This window comes from Passer domesticus, chromosome 15 (assembly GCF_036417665.1).
Source record: "Passer domesticus isolate bPasDom1 chromosome 15, bPasDom1.hap1, whole genome shotgun sequence".
In the NCBI taxonomy this organism is placed as follows: domain Eukaryota; kingdom Metazoa; phylum Chordata; class Aves; order Passeriformes; family Passeridae; genus Passer; species Passer domesticus.
This window is the reverse complement of record NC_087488.1, coordinates 3,046,586-3,072,972: the sequence shown is the minus strand read 5'-3', so window position 1 is coordinate 3,072,972 and position 26,387 is coordinate 3,046,586. Positions and strand designations below refer to the sequence as shown.

Below are 26,387 nucleotides of genomic sequence, written 5' to 3'. Positions count from 1 at the left end.
TCAGCCTGAAAGGCAAGACCTCAAGAAATTCTACGAAAATGAAGAAACTGATTGAGAATAAACCCCTTGTACAACATTACTCCACTTTTCAGGTGTTATGAAACAACAGTAGCTCCCTTCAAATGAGAACACTATAAAAATTGAATCAGAAATGCAACAGTAACAAACCTTGTAGTCGTGAATGATTCTCTCAGCAAATGCCTTGTCCAGCATCTTCTTATACCACTCTTGCAAACGTTTGGGTTTGGGTATTTTCTGGTCAGGTGGGTGGCAATGAAAGATGTAATCATCTCCTTCACTGGGGGGGCAGGCCCAGATGTGCCCTGTCACATACCTGTGTCACACACAACAAACAACGCCTGTGACTGCCAGCAGAAAGCTAACTCAAACCTTGTTACAAACTCATTATAAAGTCATTATAGACCTCTGGCTCTATTTTTTAAATTTTAAAGATTTTTTTCTTTGTAGCAAAGGTGCTGAAGCAATAACCCATGTTTTGACAAGGGATAAAGTCAGAGCTATCATAATGAAGTGAACCTTTGACCAAATGAACGACGTGCTGTCAGTTCAGCAATCCCAACAACAAAAACCACCAAAGTGACCAAATCCCAGGGAGGTCAGAAGGAAGCAGAGACTCCCCCAGGTGAAAAACCACGGGAGAGGCAGGCTCCTGGCCTGGCCACTGTGACTCACCCCAGCTTCTTGACGTACTCCAGGTAGCCGATGAGGATCTCGTGGTACACGGCCGTGCGCAGGCAGCGCGGCCGGAAGAAGTGGATGCTGTCCAGGTAGGAGATGTACACACGCCTGCAGGGACACACGGACACACTCAGCACTGCTCTGCCTACTGGCAGCTGACTTCTGCACCAGACAAACGTGCAGAAGGACAAATAAATGCTGATGGTGCTTTAATGCATGTTCATGGGTCTTAATGTGGTGTAAAGCCCTCAAAAGCAAAAGAGGGGCTGCATTTCTTTAGACAGCAAGAACATACATTGAGAGGCAAAATTAAAAGCAGAATGCAAAAAAAAATGTAACTTTTTTTGTTATCACTGTAGATTTTGTAATTTTTTTGGATTTATTGTATTAGTGGATATAGGAGGTTGTGTGAGTTGATAATTAGAATAACTATTAATCCTAATAAATTCCATTTTTTGATATTTGTCTTTCCCCTCGAAGTCATGTGCAGTCCCAGAGCAGGACTGAAAGGCACGTGCCAAGTGTGTGCAGGGGCAGTGCAGGGTTGGGGCTGCCCAGGGTACCTGGTGTTGGGAGGGGGGCAGTCTGAGCCGTACTCCTGCACGTGCATCCCAAAGAAGCACACGTCCACGCCGTCGATCTCCTCGAACGCAAACAGAGCTTTGGTGCGGTAAGGGAAGGACTCTGACATCTCACCAGAGTCCACAAACCTGCAGGACAGGGCAGCAGGAGGAAAAAAAACAACCAAAAAGAGTAAATTATTAAAGCAGTGTCCTGCCGGAGCGAGGGGATTATTGTCAATCTTATTTTTAACTCCTTAGGAAGATTTTTAGGCAGGAGTTAAATGGGGTCAGATCAGAGCTGTAGCAAAACAGGGAGTCCTGCTCCTGTAAATTCATGGAAAGACTGTTTCCATATAGAACACAGGGCTGAACAGGCCAGCATTGAGTGCATGAATATCCTCAGAGACCACAAGCCTTTAAATAGGCTACAGAGCAGAAAATGTGATGCATTAGTATGAAGTGATGTCACATAAACACAGTTTTTATGAATTTAACCCAAAATATTTCACAGACTAAAGCTTTTAAGCTTTTTATTTATAATGAAGCAAATTAAAAATTACTCCTGAAATCTGAAGTGTTTCTAAAAACACAACAAAATGAAGTAACCAAAATGTGGTCACTCTCGAGGTGTAGTGACACAAAGTCCCAGGATGTCCCCAAAACTGTCCCCAAAACAGTCACTTCCTCTACATTTTTTAACCTTTCACAATCCTAAACATACCCAGATTTCAAAAATGTGCAAAGGCATTAAAGTGCAAATTGGCACAATTTTACAATAACCCCCCAAGGAGGCTTCAAAATAAAACAAATAAAAAGGATTGCATTCATTATAACGAACAAGACTGACCTGGATTTCATTCCTGGTTTAACTTCTACTGTCTTATCTGAACTTGCTACCACTCTGACAAAGACCTCTCCAGCCTCAGGATGGTTCTGCCGCCGCAGGAATTTGTTCACTCTGTCTTCCAAATGGTTCCCCAAACGTGTGGTCTGCAGCCCTGCACGGGAGGGGAGAACACCACGGAAATGTGAACACTGGAGCTCAGGTCAGCCTGCAACTGTGCCCCAGAGCTCTTCCAGCTTCCTCCTCTGCAAGGAAGGAGGTTTTGATATTTGATATTATCCCCTTTTGTTTTACCTCCATGTGAAAATGGGATGGTTTGATTTATACAGTTAAAATGAAGAGATGCAAACCCCCCCTGCTTTCCACACCCCCCCGTGGCAGCAGAACCAGGGAGTGCCACAGTTACCCTGGAAGTGAACTAACAAAGGCAGCTTCACGTCGCATTTTTCAATTTCAGCCTCGTTTTATGAGCCCTGCCAATGTTTTCTCCTCCCAGCCCCACTCTGGCTGGCTGACAGAGATTACATCACTGCACAGATCTGGCTCCATGCCACACCTTTTCAAGCAAAGCAAAGCAAATCAACAGAAATGAAAAGCCTTTTGACTTCAATGGAGATTTCATTGCTGCTGCTTTTCTTTTGCAGAGAGCTTTTGCAGCAATCTGCACCTCAGGGTTAAATAGTTCCTGCCCAGAGATGGAGGTCTGGGGGAGTTGAGGCCCACAGATTGTCCAGGTGCCCTCACTCCATCTTTACATTCACACCTGGCTTCTGTGGGGAGCTGGGCTTGTGGTCTTACAGGATGTGATGGTTTTCATATAAATCCACAACAAATGACAGAGATCATGATGATTTTGGGTTAAATTAAGAAAGCAGAAGGACCCCACTGTTTTGACTTGAAGATTTATGACTATTTCTCTTATCCTGTTGTACTTATTTTATCACTCATATTTCTACTTCATTTTATGGTCAATGTGCTATCTTTTCCAAAGTAATAGTGTAATCTACAGATGATCATTTTAATAAAATACATTTAATTTTTGCTCTCTGTTACTTGATTTTTCAGCTGATATTTGGCTCCTGACACAAGGCCCTTGGTTCCTCCCTGACTCTGAGCCTGCACACAGAATTCTGTGAAATGAATGAAATATCTGTGCTAAAAATTTCTTCAGCCTCCAATACTGGGGAAAAAACTCACATACTCAAAAGAATATTTCACTTTCTAAGGGATTTATACACTTAAAAATTTTATTTTATAGAATCATGGAATGGTTTGGGTTGGAAGGGCCCTTAAAGCCCCTCCAGTGCCACCCCTGCCATGGCAGGGACACCTTCCACTGTCCCAGGCTGCTCCCAGCCCTGCCCAGCCTGGCCTTGGGCACTGCCAGGGATCCAGGGGCAGCCACAGCTGCTCTGGGCACCCTGTGCCAGGGCCTGCCCACCCTCCCAGGGAACAATTCCTTCCCAACATCCCATCCAGCCCTGCCCTCTGGCAGTTTCATTACAATCAGTTTACAGAAACTGCCAAAGATAGAAATCTTGATTTACATCTTTTAACTTGTCCAGTGAGATTCTGTGGTCATAACCAGTCTAAATATCATTTATCTGGGAGTAATTAACAATTTGCATTAAAAAATGAAATTTAAAGGCAGGTTGAAGTAAAACCACCACGTCCTTTACCCATTCCAACACACTGAGCCTCTCCCAGGATCTCCAATACACTGTATTGGCCTTTCCGTATGTAAGAGTTGGGGGACGACTCTAAAGGAAATTCACAAACACTTTATGAGGGAATTGTTTTGTTCTGTTGATTTCTCTGAAGACAAAAAGCAGAAAGGGCTCCATTTCAGCTGATGAGTGGGAGCATTTTCAGAAAGCCACTGGAGTAACTCTACTGTCTTGTTGTGTTTGCATCTCTTCATCTTCCCAATGCTAAGCAACCAAGGGATATCTGCTTCCTTCCTTAAAGCTTGGAAACCAACAAACCCAAAAAGACCAGAAAAGGAGATAAAAGAAATAGGCACCATTAAAGTACATATACTTTAAGCAAAGGATCTAATAACTTGCTTATTTTGATCTCCTAGAATATGAGTGAAAGTTGTTTTAGAAAGCAGCTGGATTTTGGTTCTTGGACAGCTCTCACATATGCACCTCTAATAAAAGCTCAAAGCTCAGTGAAAACTGCAGTGCAAACCTGGACAAAGGCACCCAAACTGCTGAGGAGAAACCTCCAGCACAGGTCTGTGACAGCAGCAACAGCCAGACCTTTGTTAGTGGCTGAGTAACTGGACAGAGAGGGAGAAACTCCAACTCCTGGCTACTGTGACTTCTCATCAGGAAACTGCTTTGGGTGACTTATTTGTCAGGATATCTTTGTCTTTGAACCTCTCTGCACTGGCTACTGGTGAGGTAATACTTGTAGATTTTCTTAGCAAAATAAATACTTCAAAAGTTCAGGGTTTTCCAGCAGAACCCAGCTGCACACTGGGCAGGCTATCAGTTCAAATAATTTTACTCACTGTGCAATAGGAACATGGATGTTCCAGAAGAGCTGAGGGATGTGCTGTCTTGGCTATCAGCAGTTGTGCCATCATGCTTTTTGAAAGAGGGGAGAAATATTGATGGCACCTTGGGCAGTAAAGGTTTTTTTAAGAAGAGGGAATATGTTTCAAACTTTCACTGCTTAAGTTTGTTTTCAGGTCAGCAGCAGGACCAAGGTTTTGATGACAAGAACAGACTTTCCTTTCCCTTCTCTGCTCTTGCATTCCTACCAGAACACTGCTGAAGAAAGCTGATCTCCAGAGCTGAGCCCACCAGTGGGACTCAGATCCCCAGGGGAGAAAGACAAACAGCAGGGAAAGGAGAGGGGCAGGGAGGAAAGGAAAAAAAGCACCATTATTTCCCTGTCCAGAACAGAATAGCTACCTTGAACTACATGGCTGGTTACTCAAACTTTAACCAGAGCCACAGAACAACTGCAGATAGCCAGGGAATCACACAGTTATTTTAAGGAAATTTACATGCTGTAAAGTCAGCATAGAACAGAAGAAACACACATTTAAAATGGGTGTCTTACACTACAGTTGGATTTCATAATTTTATTAATGTTCTCCTCCAATTTTAATCTGTTTTTAATGAGACTAATTTAGGCCTCTTTAACAAAACTCTCTTGAGTGCATCAGGTTACTCCAGAGACTGTTCTGATTGCTGGAACCCACCATGCCTCACACAACATCATCATCATCTGCAAATCACCCCCTTCACATCTCCTGCTACACAATCAACCACACGTGAAGTCCTCAAGAACTCACATTTTTAATGCAAAACCTTGCCTTTATCCCAGCTTGGAAGTCTGCAGGCACAACATCACCCAGTAATGCCCAGAACTTCTAAGGATCAAGGGATCAAGGCAGGAATGAAATGTCCCTGCAAGTTCTGCTTGTTCAAGAGCCTGAATCACCCCCTTGCTGTCTACACTCACTTTATTTCTCTGCCCTCTGTCCTGACCCTGCATTTCCAACAGCAGCCCCTTCTCCTGCCCCACCTGACCCGCATGGATGAAAATGTCCCAGTTGTGTTCCCTGTAAGGACCTGGAGGCTGAGCCAAGCTGAGCTGGCATCTCCTGGCCCTCCCTTAGTGCCCAATTCCACCAGACCATGGCAATGGCTGCAGCCAAGAGCACCCAGTGCCATGAGTGGCTCAGTTCTTATCCCACCACTGCTCTGGAGGCAAGAAAAGCTCTTCCCACACTTTGGTGCTTGGCAGCACCTGCACTGCAGCACCACTGGTTCCTACAGGTCATGGGAAGGGCACAGAGGTGACAATCCTGTCACTACAGCTCCAGCCCTGCAGGGAGACCTGGCAGAATGCAGCCAGTGGAGCACACACAGCCCTGTGCTCCTTCTGTTCTATTTGTCCCTTTTTGCTTTTAACCCTAGAAAACAATGACAAAGATGTCAAACATGCCAAGCAGCAACAAGACTGACCACAAACACATAAACAGCAGGGCTTTCAAATGTTGATTAAAATTCCAACAGCCTCAGGCTGTGCTGCTCCCCATTTTGCAAATGTTCCTGTGCTGTCTGTCATGACAACAAAAAGTCTCAATCAAAAACCCATTAGGGGTGGCAGGGAGAAGATGGAGATAAAAACAGGAATACCAAACTCACTTTTAGCACTGAATTTGTTTTCTTTGCGTGTTCTACCAGTTTTCTTCAGACAATTATCACAGACAAACCTATTGAGGAAAAAAAAAAGCCAAAAATTTAGCATAAACCCATTATTGGTGAGCTTAAACCCAATGTTTGAACATGTAATTTAAATGTCAGAGTACAATATATTTTTCTCTGGCTTTGACCACCTTATTTCACTCCATTTTTGAGGGATTTAAAGCTGGTTTAACTCTGCCAAGCAGTTACACCTGCATTTGTGTTCTGTGCATACAAACTCTCCTCCAGCCAGCTGCCCTTGGTTAAGAGTTAGAAAGAAACCACACAAATCTGTGTGGATGAAAATATACATCTTCATCTGAATATACTGAACTAAGACCCCAAACACACACAAGAAGTACTTTATTTAGAAATGCTTTGTCCCTTTGTACTCAGTTCTTTAAAAGGCTGTGTCCACATATTAAAGAACAAAGGCAGAAAGTCTTTAATTACATAAACTACATTGGTCTCATTATACAAGGGGTAAAAAACTAACAAACATCTCTTACCCTGAAGGCCAAATAATATCATAATGTAACACACAAATCTGGTGCATCTTCCGACCACATTCTTTGCAGTCAACAAACCTGAAGAGAAAAAAACAGCAGCAAATTACCTTTGCTGTCAAGTAAGTAATTTTCCAGAATTCAGAATGAAAGAAGGAGTTGCCAATCCTCTGCTAAGAACTGAATCAATTTCACAGGTCCAATTTACATCTAAGTTTAAAAAAATACTCAGAATAGATTCAGATGTACATCTATCAATCCACGTGCAAGTTATACATATACATCTACACCTATATATAAATTGTAAAATATGCTGCTTTAAAAATCTGAAATGGGCTGTCATGCTCAACTTTTTCTGGATCTTTTCTATCCTCTTCTAAGCAGAATCCCAGTTTCACAGAATCCTCAACAATACCTCCACAGATTTAATTCTGAATTGCTGCAACAACCACAGGCTGAATAAATGGTTGCTCAACTTACTGTAAATGTAAGAACTAGTCATTCATGAACCACCCTGCCAAAAAACATGTATTAACTTGTCTTTGCCTGCATGGCTCTGCTGTACTCTTGTTCTTATCTTTTGTTTTCTGCTAAAAAATTTGTATGTCAGAATTCTTTTTTTGGATGGGAAAACTGTTAAAGGTTTTTAACCCCAGTCCAGAGTGCAGGTTAAGAAGCCAAACACACTGGGCTCTGTCTCAGTCCAGCCTTCCAGGCTGAAGAGGGGCTCTATTTAGAATCTGCAAAGATAAGCAAAGGAATCAAAATGTGTTGTGCCTCAAACTGCCAGAGAACATGGAGCAGGATGAGAAAATCCCACTGCAGGGAAAGGAACCCCAAGTTCAGCTGGGCCCCCCCTGAGCCTCCCAAGGGTCACACAGGTACCTTGGCCTTTGGGTGGGCTCAGCACTCAGGGAAGAGGAAAATGTGGCTTAGAACCACAAGGGGAAAAAGGAGAAGTGCCCCAGGAATGCAGAGCCCAGGGTGGAAGGAGGCTCTGGAGGAGGGAGGGCCATGCCCAGCCCTGGCAGGGGACACCCTTGGAATCACCCAAAAAACAGAACCAGGAACTGTCTGTGGATCTCTGTGTTCCTCTGGGGTAGCAAATCACACACTGACTTTGGGGGCTGTGCTGTGAATTTTAGGGAAGGATTCTGCAGTCTGTTTGGGCAGGGAAGGGGGAACAGAAGAGTTCTTTACTCCCTGCCCCTTTCTGCCCTGCTGGCTCAAGGACAAGTGGAAGCAGAGAGATTTTGGGAAGGAAAACAACAGCCTGGTACTTACGGCTCTGGATCCAGGGTGTCGTTTTTCTTCTTTTCAAACTGATCCTTAGAGATGGTTCTAGAGACAAAGAGTTAATATGAAAACTCAGTAGCACCCTCACATCAGAGGCTCAGACAATATCATGCTTTGCTGAATTGCAGCAAACCTCAAGTCTGAAGAAAGCACCTCAGTATTTATTTTCTGGTCAGAGCAAGCAATTCAGTTCATTGCATTTTAAGCTACAGAAAATATTTTTCCCTTTTCACTTTCTATGTAAATTAAAAGCAAGAGATATCCAAGTCTACACATAAAATTAAAATCATAAAGAACAAGGGAAGCTACTGTCAGTAAAGCAGCCACCTTCCAAACCAAATCCTAAGCCTCAAATCTGATTTTTCTGGCCAGGTTAGAGGCAAGCCTTTGGTTTTAGAAACACGAGCTGTGCTTCAAAAGATGAGATATCAGAATTAAATGGAAGTTTTTTATTAGAAAAGGTGATGCATTAGTGACATTTATTGACACAGCTTCCACTGCTCCCCTCCAAGCACATTACCCAGGGTCTGCCACCCCAGGAATGGGCAGCAGTGCTGGGCAGAGTAAGAGACCCAAGAGCTCTTAATCCTGTCCCTATAAATCTCCTGCTAGGAAGGAACAAGGCATTTCCCCCCAGACACCACCCACAGGTTTGGGCTTTACTCCCAAACCAGCACACCCTCCCCCTGCCCCATTCCAAAATTCAGGATGCAGAGGAAAGGAGGAGACTTACGTTTGAGGCTGGGAAGGGTCATCACCCAGGGTGACATTCTCCCCCTGGATTTCAGTGAAACACTTCTCACAGAAGTGATACCTGTCAGCAAGAAGGCCATATTTGGGTGAGCTGGTCCAGCACAAACACAGCCACCCAAGCACGGAGCCACCAACCAGGGCAGGGCAGATCACCAGGAGCACGACGGAAGGGGGGACGTTGTTGGTTGATTGATGGGTCAGTGTGGACAATGAGGAGGCACAGAGGGAGGGGAGGGCAGGATTAGAGAACAGGGGAGGGAACAAACAGCACAGACGTAAGAGGTAAGACGCAAACACCAAGACAACACAGAGCAGAAAGCCAAGGCAAAGCACAGATTAGCATTCGGTCTCATTTCACACATCGTACCAAGTGCTGGGCCTCACTTCCCAAAGCTGGGCAGCATTTGTGCAGTAGCCACAGGAGCTACGTTTGTACAGGCTTCAAATTTAAGAATTTGGATTTGATTTGCATCGCTCAGGGAAAAAAAAAATTCTCTTTGATTCCAGGCTTGAGACTGATTGAGTTTCCTTTGGGTAAAAAGGAGCCTGTCAACAAGCTTTAAGGACACTTTTATTACAGATTTAAGTAATTAGGAAATATGCTGAAAGCTTTTACTGATTGTGAGTCAAAACTGCAAAAGCAGAAACACTTGATATTGAAAAAAATCCATAAAAACAATAAATTCAAAATTTGACTGTAAGATTAAATGTGACCAATTGCTCAGCTAACATTCTTTCATATAAATGAAACCAAATCCATACTCTAGACAAACATTTAACAGAAATGCAATTATGGGTCAGAGTTTCCAGCCATTCATATATATAAATACAATATATGTATATATGTGAACAACATGAAATATTGTACATACATACAATATATTTATCAGGTACATTAAAGATGTGGAATTAATTAAGCTTTACAAATTGAACATAAAGCTAAAGTACAATTTTTGGTCACCAGACCAAGAGCCAATCCAAGTCATACTCAGCAAAAACAATTCTGCAGTTTACCAAACCAAGCTGAGTAAATTGGAATACAACTCAATGAAAATACAATCTGCATTTGAAAAAATAAAATAACATCAAGGTTACATGGATTTTGAGAGAGGGGGATGTGTTTGGAGGGGTTTTCGTTTTGTTTTGGTTTGGGTTTTTTTGGTTGTTTGTTTCAGATGAACTGGAACCAAAGTTGTCAGGGTCACTAAAATAAAAAAAAAAATAAAAAAAGGAAGCTAAATGTTTGGAAAGGATATGAATTCACACATGAACAAAGGTAACAGAGAGGCCACAGCTGTAAAATGCAGGAAGGCCACAAAGGATCATCAAAATAAAGGAGCTTTATGGAGAGTGAGAGAGTGGAAGCAGCGATGGCAGCACAGAACGAGGCAGGTTTAGTACTCAGACACCAGAGCCGTGGGATGGGAGTGTCAGAGGCACCAGGGGACTCAGGGCCACAATGAACCAACAACTCCAGGCTGGAGCCTGAGCAATGGGGCAGCTCTGCCCCCTCAGCCCACCCCGGACACCTCAACTGCTGCAATCCCGAGAGCCCCGGTCCGAGCTGGGGACAGGCACAGGCAGGCCCTGACGGCATGGGATGGATCAGAATTCCTGCTGGGACACACCAGGGCCACCCTGGGCAGGGAGATGCTCCATGAGCCACCCCTGAGTGCCCTCAGCACAGCTCAGGAGCCTGGAAGCTCCTGCAGGGGCTGCTGTGGCAGGAGGAGCCCTGCCCTGCCCCTGGGGCTGGTCCCAGTTAAGCCAACCCCACTGACACTGCCATGGAGCCACCTGCCAGCCTAACCCCTCCTAACTGCACCCAGCTCCTCCCAGGGCACTCCCCTGGCACTGAACACATCGCCCTCCCAAGGAAAACCAGGCTCTGGGAGCTGGGAATGCAACAGAGCAAGGCCAGGGGAAAAACAAATGTATTCTGCTAATTTATCGTTGGGCATGATAAATACATTGTGGATATTAGAGAGGAGGGTTTCAGGAGTGGGCACAGACACAGCACAACTCATTTCCACTGATTTCCCTTGCCCCTCACACCCTATCCCTAAACTGGTAAAATAGTATCTAATAATTTTTTTAAAAATCCCAACACAAGAGGTTCAGAAGTTTATATTCTTTCATGCATTGTTCATTTCTCTTTTTCCTGTAATGTGCTTCTTTAAATTTTTCTTACAATAAAAACCCCCATCACCATTTTCCTTACTAACACAGTTGCTCATCATTTTAAGAGTCAGATTGGGAAGGACTGAAAATTAGGAGGACCCAAATACAGGACAGTGAAGCCAGAAAAATCCATGGCCAAGGCTCCTATTAATAATTTGCTACATTTAAACAGTCCCAGAAAAGGTTAATTCTGATCCATTTTCAGAATAACTTATGGGCTTTCAAAGCACTCTAAGCTTTAATCCATGATATCAAAATGAGGAAATAAAAACTGAAGTACAGTGAAAATGAATCACCTAAAGATCATGAACATTTGTCCATAAAATAACCAAGGTGAAGCAATAGCTGTAACTTATTATGGATGTGGACCCTCAGAAACAGAGACCTGCCTTTTGCATGTCACCACAAATATTCAGCAAAACCCATAAAAACCACACAATATTGTAGTTACAGCAGCCATAGAAACCCCAAAGAATGTACTTATTGCAACACATCAAACATGAAAAGCTTTTCAAATGCAGACTGTTCAGGGAACTCCTGTTTATTAAAGTGCAACATTATGGTTCAACACCAAAGTCCAGAAAATGCTCAATCTCAGCATGAACAGCTGAATTCCCAACTGTAATTAAGTGCAAAGGCAATTCTAAATTCATAACTGGATGGCAGCACTGACCTGAGACACCACTTGTTTTTCTCAGCTGGATATTCACACATGCAGCACATTTTCTGAACACTTCAACCTGAATTTCTGCCTTATTATGGAATCTGAACAGTTCTATACCAAATAATTACCTTAATGATTGAACTGTAGTGCCTGAGCTCATTTATTCAATGGTACCTAAATATTCTCAGTTGTAATTTAGTCACGTGCTACTCTGGACTTTAAGTGCATACAATTTTGCCTGTTCTGTACATGGAAAATTCAAGAACATTTGACCAATTAAAGATCTGCTGGAAGCATGGAATTTGTTTTTCACTTGATTACTTGTTTAAGAACATCTAAGATTTGCAGATCACTGTCCCAGGAAATTTGAGTGGTTTAGAGCTGATGAACAGGGGCTTTCTATGCAAAATGGACTATTGGTTAACAATAAGGTGATTAATCTCCAGAAATACCTTTTTGAAAGCCCCATCACTGCATTTAGTGGGCCTGAAACAGAAAACCTCACACTCCTCCTGAACTCAACCCTACCCCAAATCACAAATCCTTACCCCCTTCTCAAGGCAACTGGATGAGCAGAAAAATATGACTTAAATAGACTTTCATGTTTATAATGGGCAGAAAAGTGGAATATTACAGCCCCCAGTGCAGAGGAACCCTCTGCTCCACTCAGCCTGCACTTTTTGCTAGTGACCAACCTTGCCTTCCATGGAATAATCCAAATGATTTAACACAAACTTAAGCTGGGAAGGCAGTTTTGAAAGAAGAACGAGCCCTTCTTCAATTCAATCTGAAGTTACTATTCTTTCCAAATACAGAATGCAAAACATGGAAAGAATTTCAAATTTTACCAGCATTTAAGGGTATGGGTTCTTTTTCTCCAATGCCAGTACTGAAGTGTCTCTTTAAATACATTTTAATTGCTTTATTTCTCTTCAGCCTGACTTCTCAGAGTCCACAGTGGCTGTATAAAACCATTTATGAGAGCTCATGAATTTATTCCTGCCTGTCAATACTTTCTGCCTCTCAAAGGCCACCAGGGCCCCCCACACAAGGTGGGATGACACATTTTCCTCTCCCACCTTGTGCTGCTCCAGCGTGGGGCTCCACGGGCTGAGAGCTTCCCAAGAGCATGTTTGGAGAGAAGGGATGGCCCAGAAAGATGAAATACAAGTGCTGGAAGTCTGAATTGGTTCTGTAACTTCACAGCTGGCAAGGCTTAGAGGCTGCCAAGCCTCTGGAAAGCAATTCATAACTTCCTTTTTCCTATTTAAAATAAAGCTTTTGTCTCAGCCCATTTGTATTCTGTATTTTAGGGGGGAAGACACACACCATCTAACAAACCAAAATTAAAGCCAAGTTTTGAGTTTGCTTTGTTATTTTAACACTGGTGATTTAAGCATTAAATGGAAGATTAATCTAACAATTGTTTATTAATAATAATAGAAACACCAAGTCCTAATATTAATTAAAAAATGAGAGAAATTTTAATTTTCATAGCTTCTCATGGAGTCTCTGGGTAGTTTTTAATGCTATTTCCAAGCTAATTTAAATATAATGAAGCACTGGCTAGGAAGGGAAAACATAAGTCTTGCAATCAATCACTGTACCCTTTACTTGGCAAATTCTGGCACTAACTTGTAAAGAAAGCTGCATATTTTCACAATTCTCCTAGAACAAGGTAACAGGATTTCCCAGTGCCTTTTTGCAGTCCTGCCCTTCCCCCTGCAGCAAGCCCTGCTCCTCATTTTATGGAAAACATGGACAACTTGACCTGCACTGAAGCATTGCATGGGGCAGCCTGGCTAAGAGGAACACTGAGGAACAGAGTGCCTCACACTGCAGCACAGAAAAACAGAGTCACTGCAAAAGGACAGCGTGGAAAGACAAAAAAGAACTTCTCCCTGACTTCGCTGACAGAGGAAAGTAAAAGTTAGAAATCCTCCTCATCCTCTGTATGTGCAGAGAACTGAAAAGAGACCTCACTTTGTGAATAAGGGAAAATCCTGGATTCAAGGACTTACCTGTTCTGGTAGCTGTAGTAGGCAGCATCCCGGGGAATAGTACACAGCTGCTTGCCATAGCAGCACAAGGTCTGGGGAGAGAACTCATACTGCAAAACAAGGGAGAAAAGCACCTTTACAATAGTACACAGCTGCTTGCCATAGCAGCACAAGGTCTGGGGAGAGAACTCATACTGCAAAACAAGGGAGAAAAGCACCTTTACAATGGGGGTTTTGTTCAGCAGGGGTCTATAAAGCAAAGCCTGTGGGTGTCAGAGGACCTGCCATGGCCAGCACACTTTTCCAGCTGTTGTGAATGTACCAGCACTGCCCTCTCAATGTGGTGACAATCATTAACTCTAAAAGCAGCTGGCCCTCTGACCTCTGCTTTATGGATATGGGAAACCAGGGAAGGATTTTAATATTACTTATAACTAAAGAAGGTGTCCCCTGAGGGAGAAAAACACAACAATAATAACAGAAGGGCAGAGCTGCTATCGACCTTTTTAGCTCTGAACATATTTATAACAAAACCAAATTTTCTGCAGCCCTTCCATTTGTATTTCTTTTTCAAAAACAAATTCCCCAAACTGCAGCACACCTGGGCTGTTGGGAAGAACCCCCCTGGGACACAGGGACACCCACCTTGCGCCCACAGCAGTAACCCAGGGACTGCATGACCGGGTCAATCTCCTGCTCAAAGACCTCTGCCAGCTTAGTGCAAAACTTGTAGACCCGGGAAGTCTTGCGGTTGTAGAGCCAGGCGTTGTTGAACATCAGCCACACATCATCCACGTACTGCCAGGGCTCCTGGTACTGCCCCGTGTCCAGCTTGCGCTTGATGGTCGACAGATCCATGGGGTTCTTCACAATGTCAAAATAATCCTGTAAAAACACCAAAAAACCTGAATTTTTAGCAGGTTTTTCAAGATGTTGGAAAAAAGGTCAAATGTTTATCTGAGCAAAGATAATTTAGGAGAATATTTTTAAATAAATATTTTTAAACAAATAAATGAAATAGAATATTTGTATAGGGTTTTTTTTAATGCCAACTCACCGGAATCCCTAGAAGCTGGGGATCCACAGGCTGTCTGAAAGGAAGGGACTCGGGGTCCTGCCGGTACAAAGCTTCCAGGGTGGGCATGAGAGCCTGGCGCAGCTCCTCGGGCTTGAAAACTGGGAATGGAAGTCAGAAAGGTTAGAAAATTGCCCTCCTCGTTTCCTAATCTCTTGACTCCCCTATAAAAACCCCAAAGAAATACGTTTACTAAAACTCTGCAATGGATTTTCCTGATCAGAGGCAAAATCTCACTTACAAGAGGCAAACACAGCCTTGTATTTACTCAGATCACAGCAGGTGATATTCCCAAAACAGGGATATGGGAACAACTCTAGCCATGATGATACATATTCTGGAGCATTAAGAAACTCCTCTAAACTTATACAGAATCAAATTAAATCAATTGTTTCAACATGAATGAACCTTTTCTCCTCAAAGGAGAGACTGAGCATAATTTTCCCTCCCTCCCTTCTAACCTTGCTCGCTATTTCCAAGCCAAGATTCCTCCAGCAGAACCCACTGCAGTGGGCAGGGGTGAGGAGCCAGCTCCACAGAGAGTGACCAGATGTCCTGAGAGCTGGCACAGGAATTTTCCTGGCCACGGTGTGCAAACAGTCCTGGTCTGATGGATCGTTAATTGATTTTGAAAGTGTTAATACTTCCAGATTTCTATGCCACCACTTGGCAACAGTGGCATGGCAACAGCCATGATTCTTTCAGGAGTGGCTGACAAGGACAAAAAAAGGCAATACATTTTCTGAAAAATAATGATAACTTGGAGAGCTCTTTGAACATCTCAGCGGTGTAATTACATTTATTTCCTTAGGAACAGTGTCTTTAAATAGGGAAGAATGCCTATCATTGAGAAAAAAAGACAACTAAGGAAAGCAGGATGGCATCTAATATTTATCTACCTGGATGAAATGAGAACAATACCAATAAAATGGAGCAATTAATTCTGCTAAAAGCACTTGAATCAACAGGGCTCAGTGACCCCTTTGAGGCTGATCATTGCTTTTCTCAGTCAAATGGTATTTTGGTATGATATAAATTGCTTTTTGGGATATCGAGATCAAAATCTATGATTTTAAAGAGTACACACTAAAAAAGGGGAAGACAAATTAAGCTGCCACTACCCCATTGGTTGTATGATCATTTCAGCTGTTGCCACAATCTCACTCCCAGATAAATGGCAATTCCCTTCCATATTTATCAATACCACACAGGCAAGCACTTTTCCCTACTATAGACTTCCAAAGTTTTATAAACAACTCTTGCACATTATGGGATCCTCAAGAACATAAACAAATATTAAATTCTATTAATGAGGAACAGTATTCCCTACTGCTCTGATTCAGATAGTTCATAATGTAATGATCAGAATTATTTCATTTAATGAAATGTAAAGGTCAAAAAGTACCTTCTAATAATCCATTCTGACTACCTGCTTGACACTGCTTTTAGAATTTTCTCCTATAATAACACACCACTGAGCTACAGTATCCTTCAAAGTAAATCCAATCTTATTTTAAACTCAAACTACAGAGATCCAGTGTGACTTTTGCCAAGTTCTTTAAAGCCTAATTATCTTTGCTGATAAATTTTATAACTCACTTTCATTTTGAAGTGCGAAAAAAACCCAAAATTAAAATCCAGTTGTTATTTGAATTTATTACTTTACCTAAAACCACAAAGAAACGTTGCCTTCATGTTCAGCTGCTCTGCCTCTAAGGACTATGACTAATACCAGCACATTTGATCATAGCATCTCCCTGTACATGGATTTTACAAGGAAGTTTTGTTTTTCCCACTCTCCTTTTTCCAAAATTAAATGCTCTCAGTTCTCCTCCAGTAGCTTGAAGACCTTTGCAAGGAGCTGGCATCCAGTTATCCCATTTTGTCTTGGATGTGTGGGTGGTAAAAAGAAAATGGGATCTTTGCCTGACTCACGATGACGTATAACCTACCAAAGAAGAGTACAATGCTACCTTTTTCATTTTTTTCCTTTTTTTTAAACAAAGGCAAGTCTGCTTATGATTACTAAGGAGAAAATTCATAAAGGAAGAAAAGACATTTTCAAAATTACAAGGACAGCACACACAAATACACCTCAAACCTGCTCCTGCAACTTTTCCACTATGTCTTACAAAGAGATGAAGAAACCAGTAAAACTCATCTTCAAGGTCAAACTAAAGCTACCACCTACAATGAGACAGAAGCTGCTCAAATGAGTTTTATAGTGGGTTTTTGAGAGTGAAAGGCAAGGAACCATGAACTCCCTTTCTTGCTGACAATAGATTTGCTTGCGAAGTTATAGCACACAGTCCATGGCACTTCCCCTCAGTGCCTGCTGTGTCCCAGCTTATTGTGGGATGGCCCTCAGGAATCTGCCTGCATGGGAAGGAGGAAGAATTCTCAATACTTCTGCAACCCATGCACTGATCAGTCTCTTCAGTAGTTCTAAAATACCACCTATCCCTTCAGCACACTTGGCAGTAATTACTCTCCAGTACCTCTTGGTTTATTCAGAATTTTAATATCAAAGCTCAATTGACATTGAACAAACTCCTTGGTGAGAAAATGCCACCCTTTAAACTCGTGTCTGTGGTTGTACCTGCCCACACAGCACGTGCTTTGCACTACACAGTTACTGGGTGACAAAGCTTCCAAGATAAAATTGTGTCACCAAAGGAGGAATTGGAATACGTGGTGACCCAGCCTGAACTGACTCTGCAAGAGCCTTCCCTGTGCAAGCACATTCCTACCAGGCAGCAGTGATTCCTTCCACTGGGAATATCACTGGCTCAGAAATGCTAATAAGCTTTTTTTTTCCACTCCCTGTGTTACATTTGGGTTGGAAAGGCTCTGCCAGTTGGTTCTGCAGTGGGTACTCATTTGGGTGCCCCACTCTGCTGGCAGCTGAAAACATCAATCTGCAGGGAAATGTGTTTTACAGTGATTTATTACAAAAACATTATGGTTAGTAACCAAATGCAACCCGAAGTGCATCAAGGAGATGGATTTTTTTAGACATTTGCAGCATGTTGAAAGCTTCCCTTTGGTTGAAAACTAAAAACTAACCACAGAAAACATCACCTCAATAAAGCAGATGCCAAAAGACAGAGGTCTCAAAACTGCTAAGGTTTTTGAGTCTGAAAACTTATCTTGCAGCCTGCCACAAAGCCTGCACTGCAAGCAGAGAAATATATTTCTGCTTTAATAATCTTATTTATTTCTTACTAACACAAGGCACCCAAACATTTATATAACCTGCAGCACCATGAAGTTCCCTTGAGTACAGATGCAGTCACACCTCAATCTGTGCTGACACTGCAGCTTAATTTAAGAGACTGCTGAGCAAATGAACACTACAAAGAAAACTTCCATGTCCTGAAAATACAGGTTTTCAGGATATAATAAATGTTAAGCCTCTTGCAGCAGTCCAGCCTAGGAGGAACAAAGGTTCAGGAGAGTTCAAGTGCCTGATTCTCAGAAAAGTGACTGACAAAACTCAGGATAAAGGTGGTGTGTGCAGCCTCTTAACAGGAGAAGAAAAGCAATGGATATCCTTGGTTACTGAAAGCTCTCTTATCTACACTGAGCTCTCCTCAAAGAGCACCAAGATGTACAGGGAGGGATTTATGTATTTAATTCCTCCAGCAATCACTGCCTTGGCCCTTCTGAGCAGGCACTGCTGAGATCAAGGGCACAGCGACTTGCTTTTCTCACCTGATTCATGTAATATTAAAGGAATGCTACTTTCAAAATTAAGTTACAGAGTATTGATCTCCCAGAGCTCCACGTGCTGGAAACAAGAAGTGTAAAACAAACCTCCCAGCAGGAGCTGAGGCTGTGGAAAACAAACGTTAGTGAAAGCAAAGCACACAAGGGAACTCAGTGTTCACACACGTACTTTTCTTGCGGGGCTGGGATGGTGATGTGGATTGTGAAGTGGTGCCATTAGTGCCACTCTCCTCTTCCTCTTTAGCCTCTGTTTTTATTTCAGGCTTCTTTTCTTCAATCTCCATTGGCTCCTGCTTCAGTTCTGTTCCATCTGTTTCTTCTTTTATTTGTGAAGTTCCTTGTAAATCCTCCTCCACCTTAAGAAAGGATGCAACAAGAGGTACTGTTACATCTACAACCCAATCTTCAGCCATCAAAATATTAGTTTGAGACTGTTGAAGCACTTTGCATCCATGGCTTTCCTCAGGAGTTACTTTGCAGTAACGACCCTCCTCTCGCCCCTTAGCTCACGAGTCAGACACATCATTAAGTGCTTTTATATCTATCACTGCTTTCAGTTAAGCTGTAGAGAATCTCATTTACCTCAGTCTTAGCTTCCACTTGTGTCTCACTAGTCTCTGGCTCAGTTTCTTCAGTTTTAACTTCTGATTTGCTTTCTAGCATTGGTGCATCTGGTCCTAGTTGCTGGGAATTCGTATCAGCACTAGCAACTGAGGCAGGGGTGGGGACCCTGTTATCAATACTAGCTGCTGCCTGGGATAGCTGTTGTAAAAACAGTACAAAAGAAAGACACTGCATATATAGAAATAGTTTCCTTTACTAAAAATGAACAGCACAAAAGAGACATGAGATGATATTCTACAACAGTGCAGAACATGGATACAGGTCACTGTAGCCAAGTTTGATAGTACACATTCAATAACTCTGCTTTACAGAGCAGAAGCCAAGGAAAAATTCTGCCCCAAAGAGGCTTCTTTTACAGAGAAAACACCTGCCCAGTAAAACACTGTACATTCCTTGAAACGTGCATTTGCCCTGGCTGTATCTTAAAAGGAAAGAAAAAAACTATACAAATCTCAGGATCAGAAAAGATTCTGATTATGGCCAAATAGGGCATTAGGCCTGTTACACCTCATCTTTCTGCACACTGCTGCCAATTTTACTTTGAGCAGTCCGGCCATTCAACCCCCCCTCCTTTACACAATGCTGAGAACATCTGAACACACACACACACATTTTACACATCTCTAACCAACCCCCCGGTCTAAAGCAGAAGCTGCTATGGACAGCTATGGGCTCTATACATTCAGGACATGGTGCTACAGACAGGGACACTCGTGGGATGTCACGACACAAGGCAGGGGGACTGGCTGGTACTTACTGGAGTGCCGGGTGCCTGTGCCTGCACAGATGTTGGCTGCTGCTGGGCTGGCTGTGGGGTTGGCACAGACTGGGGCTGGGCAGGGGTCTGTGGCTGCGGTGTCACCTGGGCCTGGGCCGCAGTCTGCCCCGTGGGGGTGCTCTGGGTCTGCGTGGCCGTGGGGACAGAGCCCGGCGTCGGGGTCGGAGTTTGGCCCGAGGACGAGACCGGTGTGGATGGCTGGGTGGGAGCTGCTGGCTGGGGAGGAGTCATTCCCGGGGGGGTCGGGTGCTGCATCGGTGGCATCCCGGCAGCAGAGGACACGGGAGGCGTGGTCTGGTGCAGGGGGGGCTGTGTCACCGGGGGACACGGCAGCTGCCCGCTCTGCGCTCCCAGCATGTTCATGGAGTTGGGAAGGGCAGCACTGGGAACCTGCCCCTGCTGCGGAGAGAGAGAGAGTCTGTCAGAGCCTGCAATCACACTCATCCCTTCAATCACAGCCCTGCAGCCTTCTCTGACAGGATACTGTCAGTGCAAGCACATCAGCCTCACATGCTGCTGCTGCAAGTGACTGCTCTGATTTCTGTCACCGCTGCCATCAGCTCTCAAGGACCTTGCTCCCAGATCTAGATGTGCCATGCACGTCCTGCATTAATCCCACTGCCACAGAGAGGGAATCCTCCCAATGCCAGTAACACAGAAACCCACAGGCAGCCTCTAAATGGTGCCATTAGCTGGGCAAAGGTCAGGCTTTGACACAAAATGGTTTTGAGCAAATACCCATTTTTAGGCCAGGACTCTGAGGCAGCTCTGCTTTAGAGGGCAGGTCAACACATTTAATGCTGGTGTTGCACAGAGCAAGACTTAAGAAGAGTCTTTTTGTTTTCTCTTTAATTCTAATTAAACTGCTCAAGATGCTTCAGAAAACCTAGGATTTGTTTTTCAGAGTGGCAACAATAAAGTACCCTGGATGTACTCAAACCTTTAAGTGATACATTTTACTGAAGACTGCATCAGATGACTGGTGATCAAAAAGAATATTCTATCCTCAAATGTAACTGTTACTCTTAGAAATACAAATCAGTTAATTTCCTGCAGATGAAGTTTCAAATTTAAAACACACTTCTATATTGTCTTTACAGAGGCAGTTTTATTGAACTAAATGCATTGGGAAAAAAATGTTCACCACAAAGGCAGTCAAACAACTGAGCCAGGGCCCATGAAACTGTAGATATTCCATCCTGAACAAATTCCAAACTTGACTTGACAGAGCCCTTCATACCCTGATCTAAGTAATCTCCCAGAACTCTGGAGGTTTTAACCAGCCTGAATTACTTGGGCTCTGAGTTAAACAACAAGCCTTTCCCTCTGGAAAAGCAGATACTTTGCCATCATAAGCACAGCTGCTGCTTCACTGACCACTACTGCAACCAAAAAATGTTACAGGAAAAACCCAATTTTCTCTCTCCAGAAGCAAAGAAGTTAAAACAAATTTTAGAAGATCTTGTCCAAGCACTTTATAATAATCCTAGATTTAAAGTTAGCTTCTCCGGTCCACACAGAGACAAAACATATGTTCACAGGCATCCCATCAACTGATTTCTGATATTTCCCCAAAAAATCTCCTCAGCATGCATTTTGAAGGGATTTAAATCAGGACTTGCAGGGCGTTGCGCCCCCATTAACAGATGTCGATAAGTTATGTAAGAGCTTCTGAAGAAGGCAGATGTAACCCAGGATCTCCCAAAGTTGGGTGACTACATCAAACAATGGATATAGAAATACAAATAAACAAGTAAGTACAGCAAATAAATCAGAGCAAAATAATAAAGAGCAAATAAATCCCAGAGAATCCATCTCACCTGTGCCACCCCGGCCTGGGCTGTTGACTGACCCATGCCCACATTGTTCACATTCATAGCTCCAGTGGATGCTGGGAACTGGTTTTGGGGCAGGAATTGGTTCTGGGTAGGAGCCTGACCCATCATGTTGTTGGAATGAGCTCCCATCATGTTCTGTGGCTGAGGCATTCGGGAAGGAGACATTGCCATCTGAAAATTAACACCCAGATTAACCAATTACCACTTAGTACTATGGAGCAGGACAAAGCAAAATACACTGAAAACAACCAAAAGATGGGACCAAAAAATTAAAGGAAAATTGGCTTAATTACACTAACTGGAAGTGGGCATATACCCATAGCTTCAGCATTTGCTCCACTGCATTCATTATTTTTAACAGGTAATATTCAGAGTGTTAACTCTGTTTTGTTCCCTGGGTTGACAGAGAGAATGCAGGGAAACTAAAAATATTTTTGTTTTTCTAAAGAATAAAACCATGTTTTCATGTAGGAACAAAGAAGGTTTATATACTGCAGAGGCAGTAGATGCTCTTCCACAGATTGCTGGGGATTACTGCACCTGTGGCACGTGCCCCCCTTAAGGCCTGCTCGGTGTTTTAGGAACAGGTAAATATTGCAAACAAACAGCCTGTCACACTCGCTGCACTCCCATGAAATGACACCACAATTGGCAGCAGTGCAGCGTGGCTTGGCCCTGCCAGGGGGGTGAGGCTGTGCTGGGCAGGGTGGGGGTACGAACCGCGGGCACGGCGCCCATGTTGTTCATCTGCACCGGGTGGTTCATCGGCGACGCCGCCCGCGGGCCCAGCGGTGCTTGGGGCATCTGTACATTCCCTATGGACATGGGGTTAAACTGATTCATTCCTGCAAATGCACCCCCAAAACAACTCATTAGGAACAAGTCAGCACAGTGGATGGATCTATATTCTACTAGAAAATTAACAGTTATTACGGCTGCAATTCGACCGCCCTGCATTTTATCCTTTAGTTACTTGACTTAACAGACAAGGCAGGATGCAAGAAGTGTTCAGAACAATGCTAGTTAGGGTGAAATACCGTTTTTGGTGTCTTAAAATTAAACACAAAAGATGAAGAGTAGATGCTGGATGTTCTGCAGAGACAGGATGCTATTTATAAATAATACTTTAGGATGGTTTCCTAAAATCAGGCATTTGCTTTGAAACAGCAATGTCTTATTCAGGGCTCACTGAAATGGTTGAAGTAAATATGACAAAAATACCTATGGGATGTATGAAGGCAATTCCAAGCCTCAAATCAGGACAAAAGCTGGCAAAATGCTTTAACAGGCGTTGTGCTTTTCATACAAAACATTGAATCCTTCCAAAAAAACTTGTCTAAAGCTGTAATTATGGAGCTATACTTGTTATCAACTTGTTCTCCTATTCAAATTAATTTAAAAAGTATTTTATTTCCCAAGGACATTTCTACACAAATTTTGACTTAGTACTAACTCTGAACCAAGAAATAAAATAGCTGAGGACACTTTTTTGAAGGAAGTTGAAGCACCTAAAAGACATGCGCTTGTTTTTTCAGAAAAAAACCACCCATGAGCTCACAGCGGCCTCCGTGAGCAATGACAAGTGCTGTGAACAAGCTCCAAGGCTTTTTTACATGCACTTTCCATCAGAAACCAAGAAAGGCTATCATTAGTTACACAGATGTTAGGCTAATGTTCTGTGTTTCCAGCTACAGGTGTATTTTTAGCTAATTAACTGATGAAAACATGCCAGCATCCTTCCCCCTTTACAGTGTTTTAAATGAGATTATCCACAGTACTCTTGCTTGAGCTGTCCTCTCTTTGGAAGCACTGAATTAATTCCCAATCCCCAGCAAAGTGCTGGCTCCTTATTGTTAACACTGCACTGACACAGAGCACCACCAAAGAACGGTGCTGGAAAAAAGGCAGCACTGCAGTTCTTCCCTCCCAACACCAAAAAACCCCAACATAAGATCACCTTTCCCCCCCCACAATTCTTTTGCACCCACAAATTGCAATTAGAGAGGAAAACAGATACCTTGAGAAACCTGCATACGACTGATAGGCACGGTTGGCATGGACATAGGCCCGTCTGCAACACAACACAAGAAAGGTCAGCAAAACCAGTTTTAAACACAACCTCAGGATTAACTGGAGCCCAAGGACTCCTGAGAAGCAGAGGCAGCTCCAGCAGCACTTACTGGGTGGCCTGACGGGCTGTGCCTGGCCCATGGCAGCAGCCACCTGGGAGATCCCTGGGGGCTGGGGCCCGGGGGTCTGTAAGGCTGCTTGGTTCCCCAGCATCCCTTGTTTATGGAGACGAGACCTCCTCTTCTCTTCCAGCTCCTTTTGGATCTTATAGATTTTCTCTGCTAACAAATGATAGTATTCATCCTAAAAGGGAAAAGCAAAGAGTAATCAGCAGCAGTAAAACTCTTTCAGTCTACCTAAATACCATCATCTGGTTTTGGGTCAGGTTTGCTTTGTTTTTTAATGTATACATCTGTCTAATTGAAAAAGAAATATTTATTTTCACAATCCTGTAAATTAAGACAGCCTTTTCTGCTTCAATGGAGAAAAGGGGAAAAAAGCTTCCAGAAATTACACTTGTTTACAGCTACCCTGCATACCTATACTCTGAGTAAATTAACAGACAAAGGAGAAGGCTGGAGGTTCTCTGTTACTTCAGCAAAACCCAGGAAGCTGTGATTTAGTTTCTAGGTGTTAATGATTTTTAAATGTTATTTTCATAATGAACATTTCCACTAATCCACAGACAAAAGAAGAAGATATTCCCAGCACAGTGTTACACTGAATAAACTTTCAGGAGACAGATGTAAAGGACAGATCAATTTTTACATAAAGAAAGGAACTGCTCTTTTCCTGAAGAGTCTATCAACAATCATGGCAAGGGATAAACAAAACCAGACAAAACCTCAAAGGAATGGAGAAAATTCAGAGAAAAATAGTCCACAGGCAGAGACAAGTAAACACTACAGCTGTACAAGATGAAAAATCCATTTTACTCAACCCACACTGACAACAGATCCAATAAGACAATCACAGTGCACACCACATAGACAATTTTGCTTGTCAGGAATTGCTGGACACACATCTGCCAAGTGATTATGCACCTGTTAAAGGCAAAAAAACCCCACAAACCCTCAAGGCTGCATTTTATTTGTGGGGCCACTATGCTCTTAGAACCCAGGGATACATGGAGCACAGATTGAGTGATGCTTGCCCAGAATTGTTTTGTTTTCATTCAATATTCATCAAAACCAGAATTTGTTATTACAGCAGGATTTCAATAATTTCCAAAAACTTAATATGAGATATGTATTCCTCAGCAGCCTTGGTAAGGAAGTCCAATCATGCAACATAAAGCTTTGTTTTTCAGGTCACTTCTCTCCTCAGAGTTTCTCAAAAATCAGTGCAGACACTTTCTGCTGTCCAGTTTAAAAGCTTTACAGCCCCTCCTCTGCTCAAGCCACTTCAGTTGTAAGCTCCTATTTGTAAATTTAATATTGTGCTGCTTTCCCACTGCAAAGATTCCTGCAAAGCCCGTGTTCACAAGGAGCACACAGTGCTAGAACAGCATTAAACTCCTTACAATGATGCCTCTTACTAATATGTTTTTCAGTGTCAAAGTAGAACGGGAGCTTCTCAAAAAGAAGGATGCAATTCCTCATGGCATCGTTAACACATTCTGAATTACTCTCTTCTTCCAAGTTTGCTGCTTGAAGCCAAATACATTAGATGAATTCCAATAACAGGAACTTCTGGCCAGGAGGCTCTGACAGCTGTTTTGAGGGGTGAGGAGAAGATACTTCTGGGTGTTTGTCTGTCAGAAGGCATTTAATTTTACCATCAGGAGTTTGCTATGCTCATCCTTGCTGAGAAGGTATTTAGACAGCCAGGTGTGACCATGAAATTCTCCTTCTATCTAAAACTGGTCTCCAAAGCTGCCAGGGTAACCACGGCTGAGCACACCCAAGTCTTCCTTGTAAACAACCTCTTGGTAGCTACAAGGAGGCTACAATGTGGTTCCTGACCAGCACTGTGAGAATGGCCACTGCCTATCTGCCTCTAGGAAATAAAACCTGCATTTCCACCTCCAGCCCTTCTGGCAGGTGGGCTGAGAGGGGCAGAAGTGCCTGTCTGGATCATCTGATGATCACCTGAAATGCCACTAACTGCTCTCTTTAGATGCTCCTCCCTTGTTTAAGAAAGGATCTCAAGCTTCTGATCAGATAGGGTCTTGCTGGCTGTCACTACTGGCACTAATATTGCTGTCTTTTCCCAATGAAAACTTGCAGGGAGTAGTTCCTTTAGGGTAGAATTAACACCATGTCATATCCTCAGCCTGTCAATTAACAGGGGTTTGCTCCCTTCAAGTAAGGGAGATTTGAGCTGACATCTCTGTGCAGACAGAGCAAAAATGGTGAACTACAACAGGAATTCTGGGGTTTTTTTCCCATCCACAAAGAAGCTAAACTGACTTCTTATGTCTTAGCCCAACCACTCCTGGTGCTGCAGAGTAGAAGAGAATTATTTCCATCAGTACACATGGAAGGTAAGCACTGGAACACCACTGGGTCCTAGAGAAAGCCTCCAGTGGTAAAGAGGCATTAAGAAAAATTTAGAACT

General features: G+C 43.1%; 1 protein-coding gene across 5 annotated transcripts in view; it reads right to left on the bottom strand.

Annotated features, from left to right (window-relative positions):
* The window catches only part of CREBBP (CREB binding protein), a 93,508-nt gene that overhangs the window by 9,037 nt on the left and 58,084 nt on the right, over window positions 1-26,387 (bottom strand). For 3 of the 5 annotated variants that reach the window (XM_064390319.1, XM_064390317.1, XM_064390316.1), the window contains 18 exons: window positions 23,939-24,131; window positions 23,776-23,829; window positions 22,479-22,603; window positions 21,741-21,929; window positions 19,900-20,319; window positions 19,101-19,280; window positions 18,688-18,874; window positions 14,772-14,890; window positions 14,360-14,599; window positions 13,736-13,824; window positions 8,850-8,930; window positions 8,105-8,161; window positions 6,824-6,901; window positions 6,276-6,343; window positions 2,110-2,260; window positions 1,263-1,409; window positions 694-807; window positions 169-334 (listed from right to left, as the gene is read on the bottom strand). In XM_064390319.1, coding sequence (XP_064246389.1) covers window positions 169-334; window positions 694-807; window positions 1,263-1,409; window positions 2,110-2,260; window positions 6,276-6,343; window positions 6,824-6,901; window positions 8,105-8,161; window positions 8,850-8,930; window positions 13,736-13,824; window positions 14,360-14,599; window positions 14,772-14,890; window positions 18,688-18,874; window positions 19,101-19,280; window positions 19,900-20,319; window positions 21,741-21,929; window positions 22,479-22,603; window positions 23,776-23,829; window positions 23,939-24,131 — 2,658 coding nt within the window. The remainder of the gene's footprint in view (window positions 1-168; window positions 335-693; window positions 808-1,262; window positions 1,410-2,109; window positions 2,261-6,275; window positions 6,344-6,823; window positions 6,902-8,104; window positions 8,162-8,849; window positions 8,931-13,735; window positions 13,825-14,359; window positions 14,600-14,771; window positions 14,891-18,687; window positions 18,875-19,100; window positions 19,281-19,899; window positions 20,320-21,740; window positions 21,930-22,478; window positions 22,604-23,775; window positions 23,830-23,938; window positions 24,132-26,387) is intronic. The other 2 variants (XM_064390315.1, XM_064390318.1) reach the window with 2 other exon arrangements.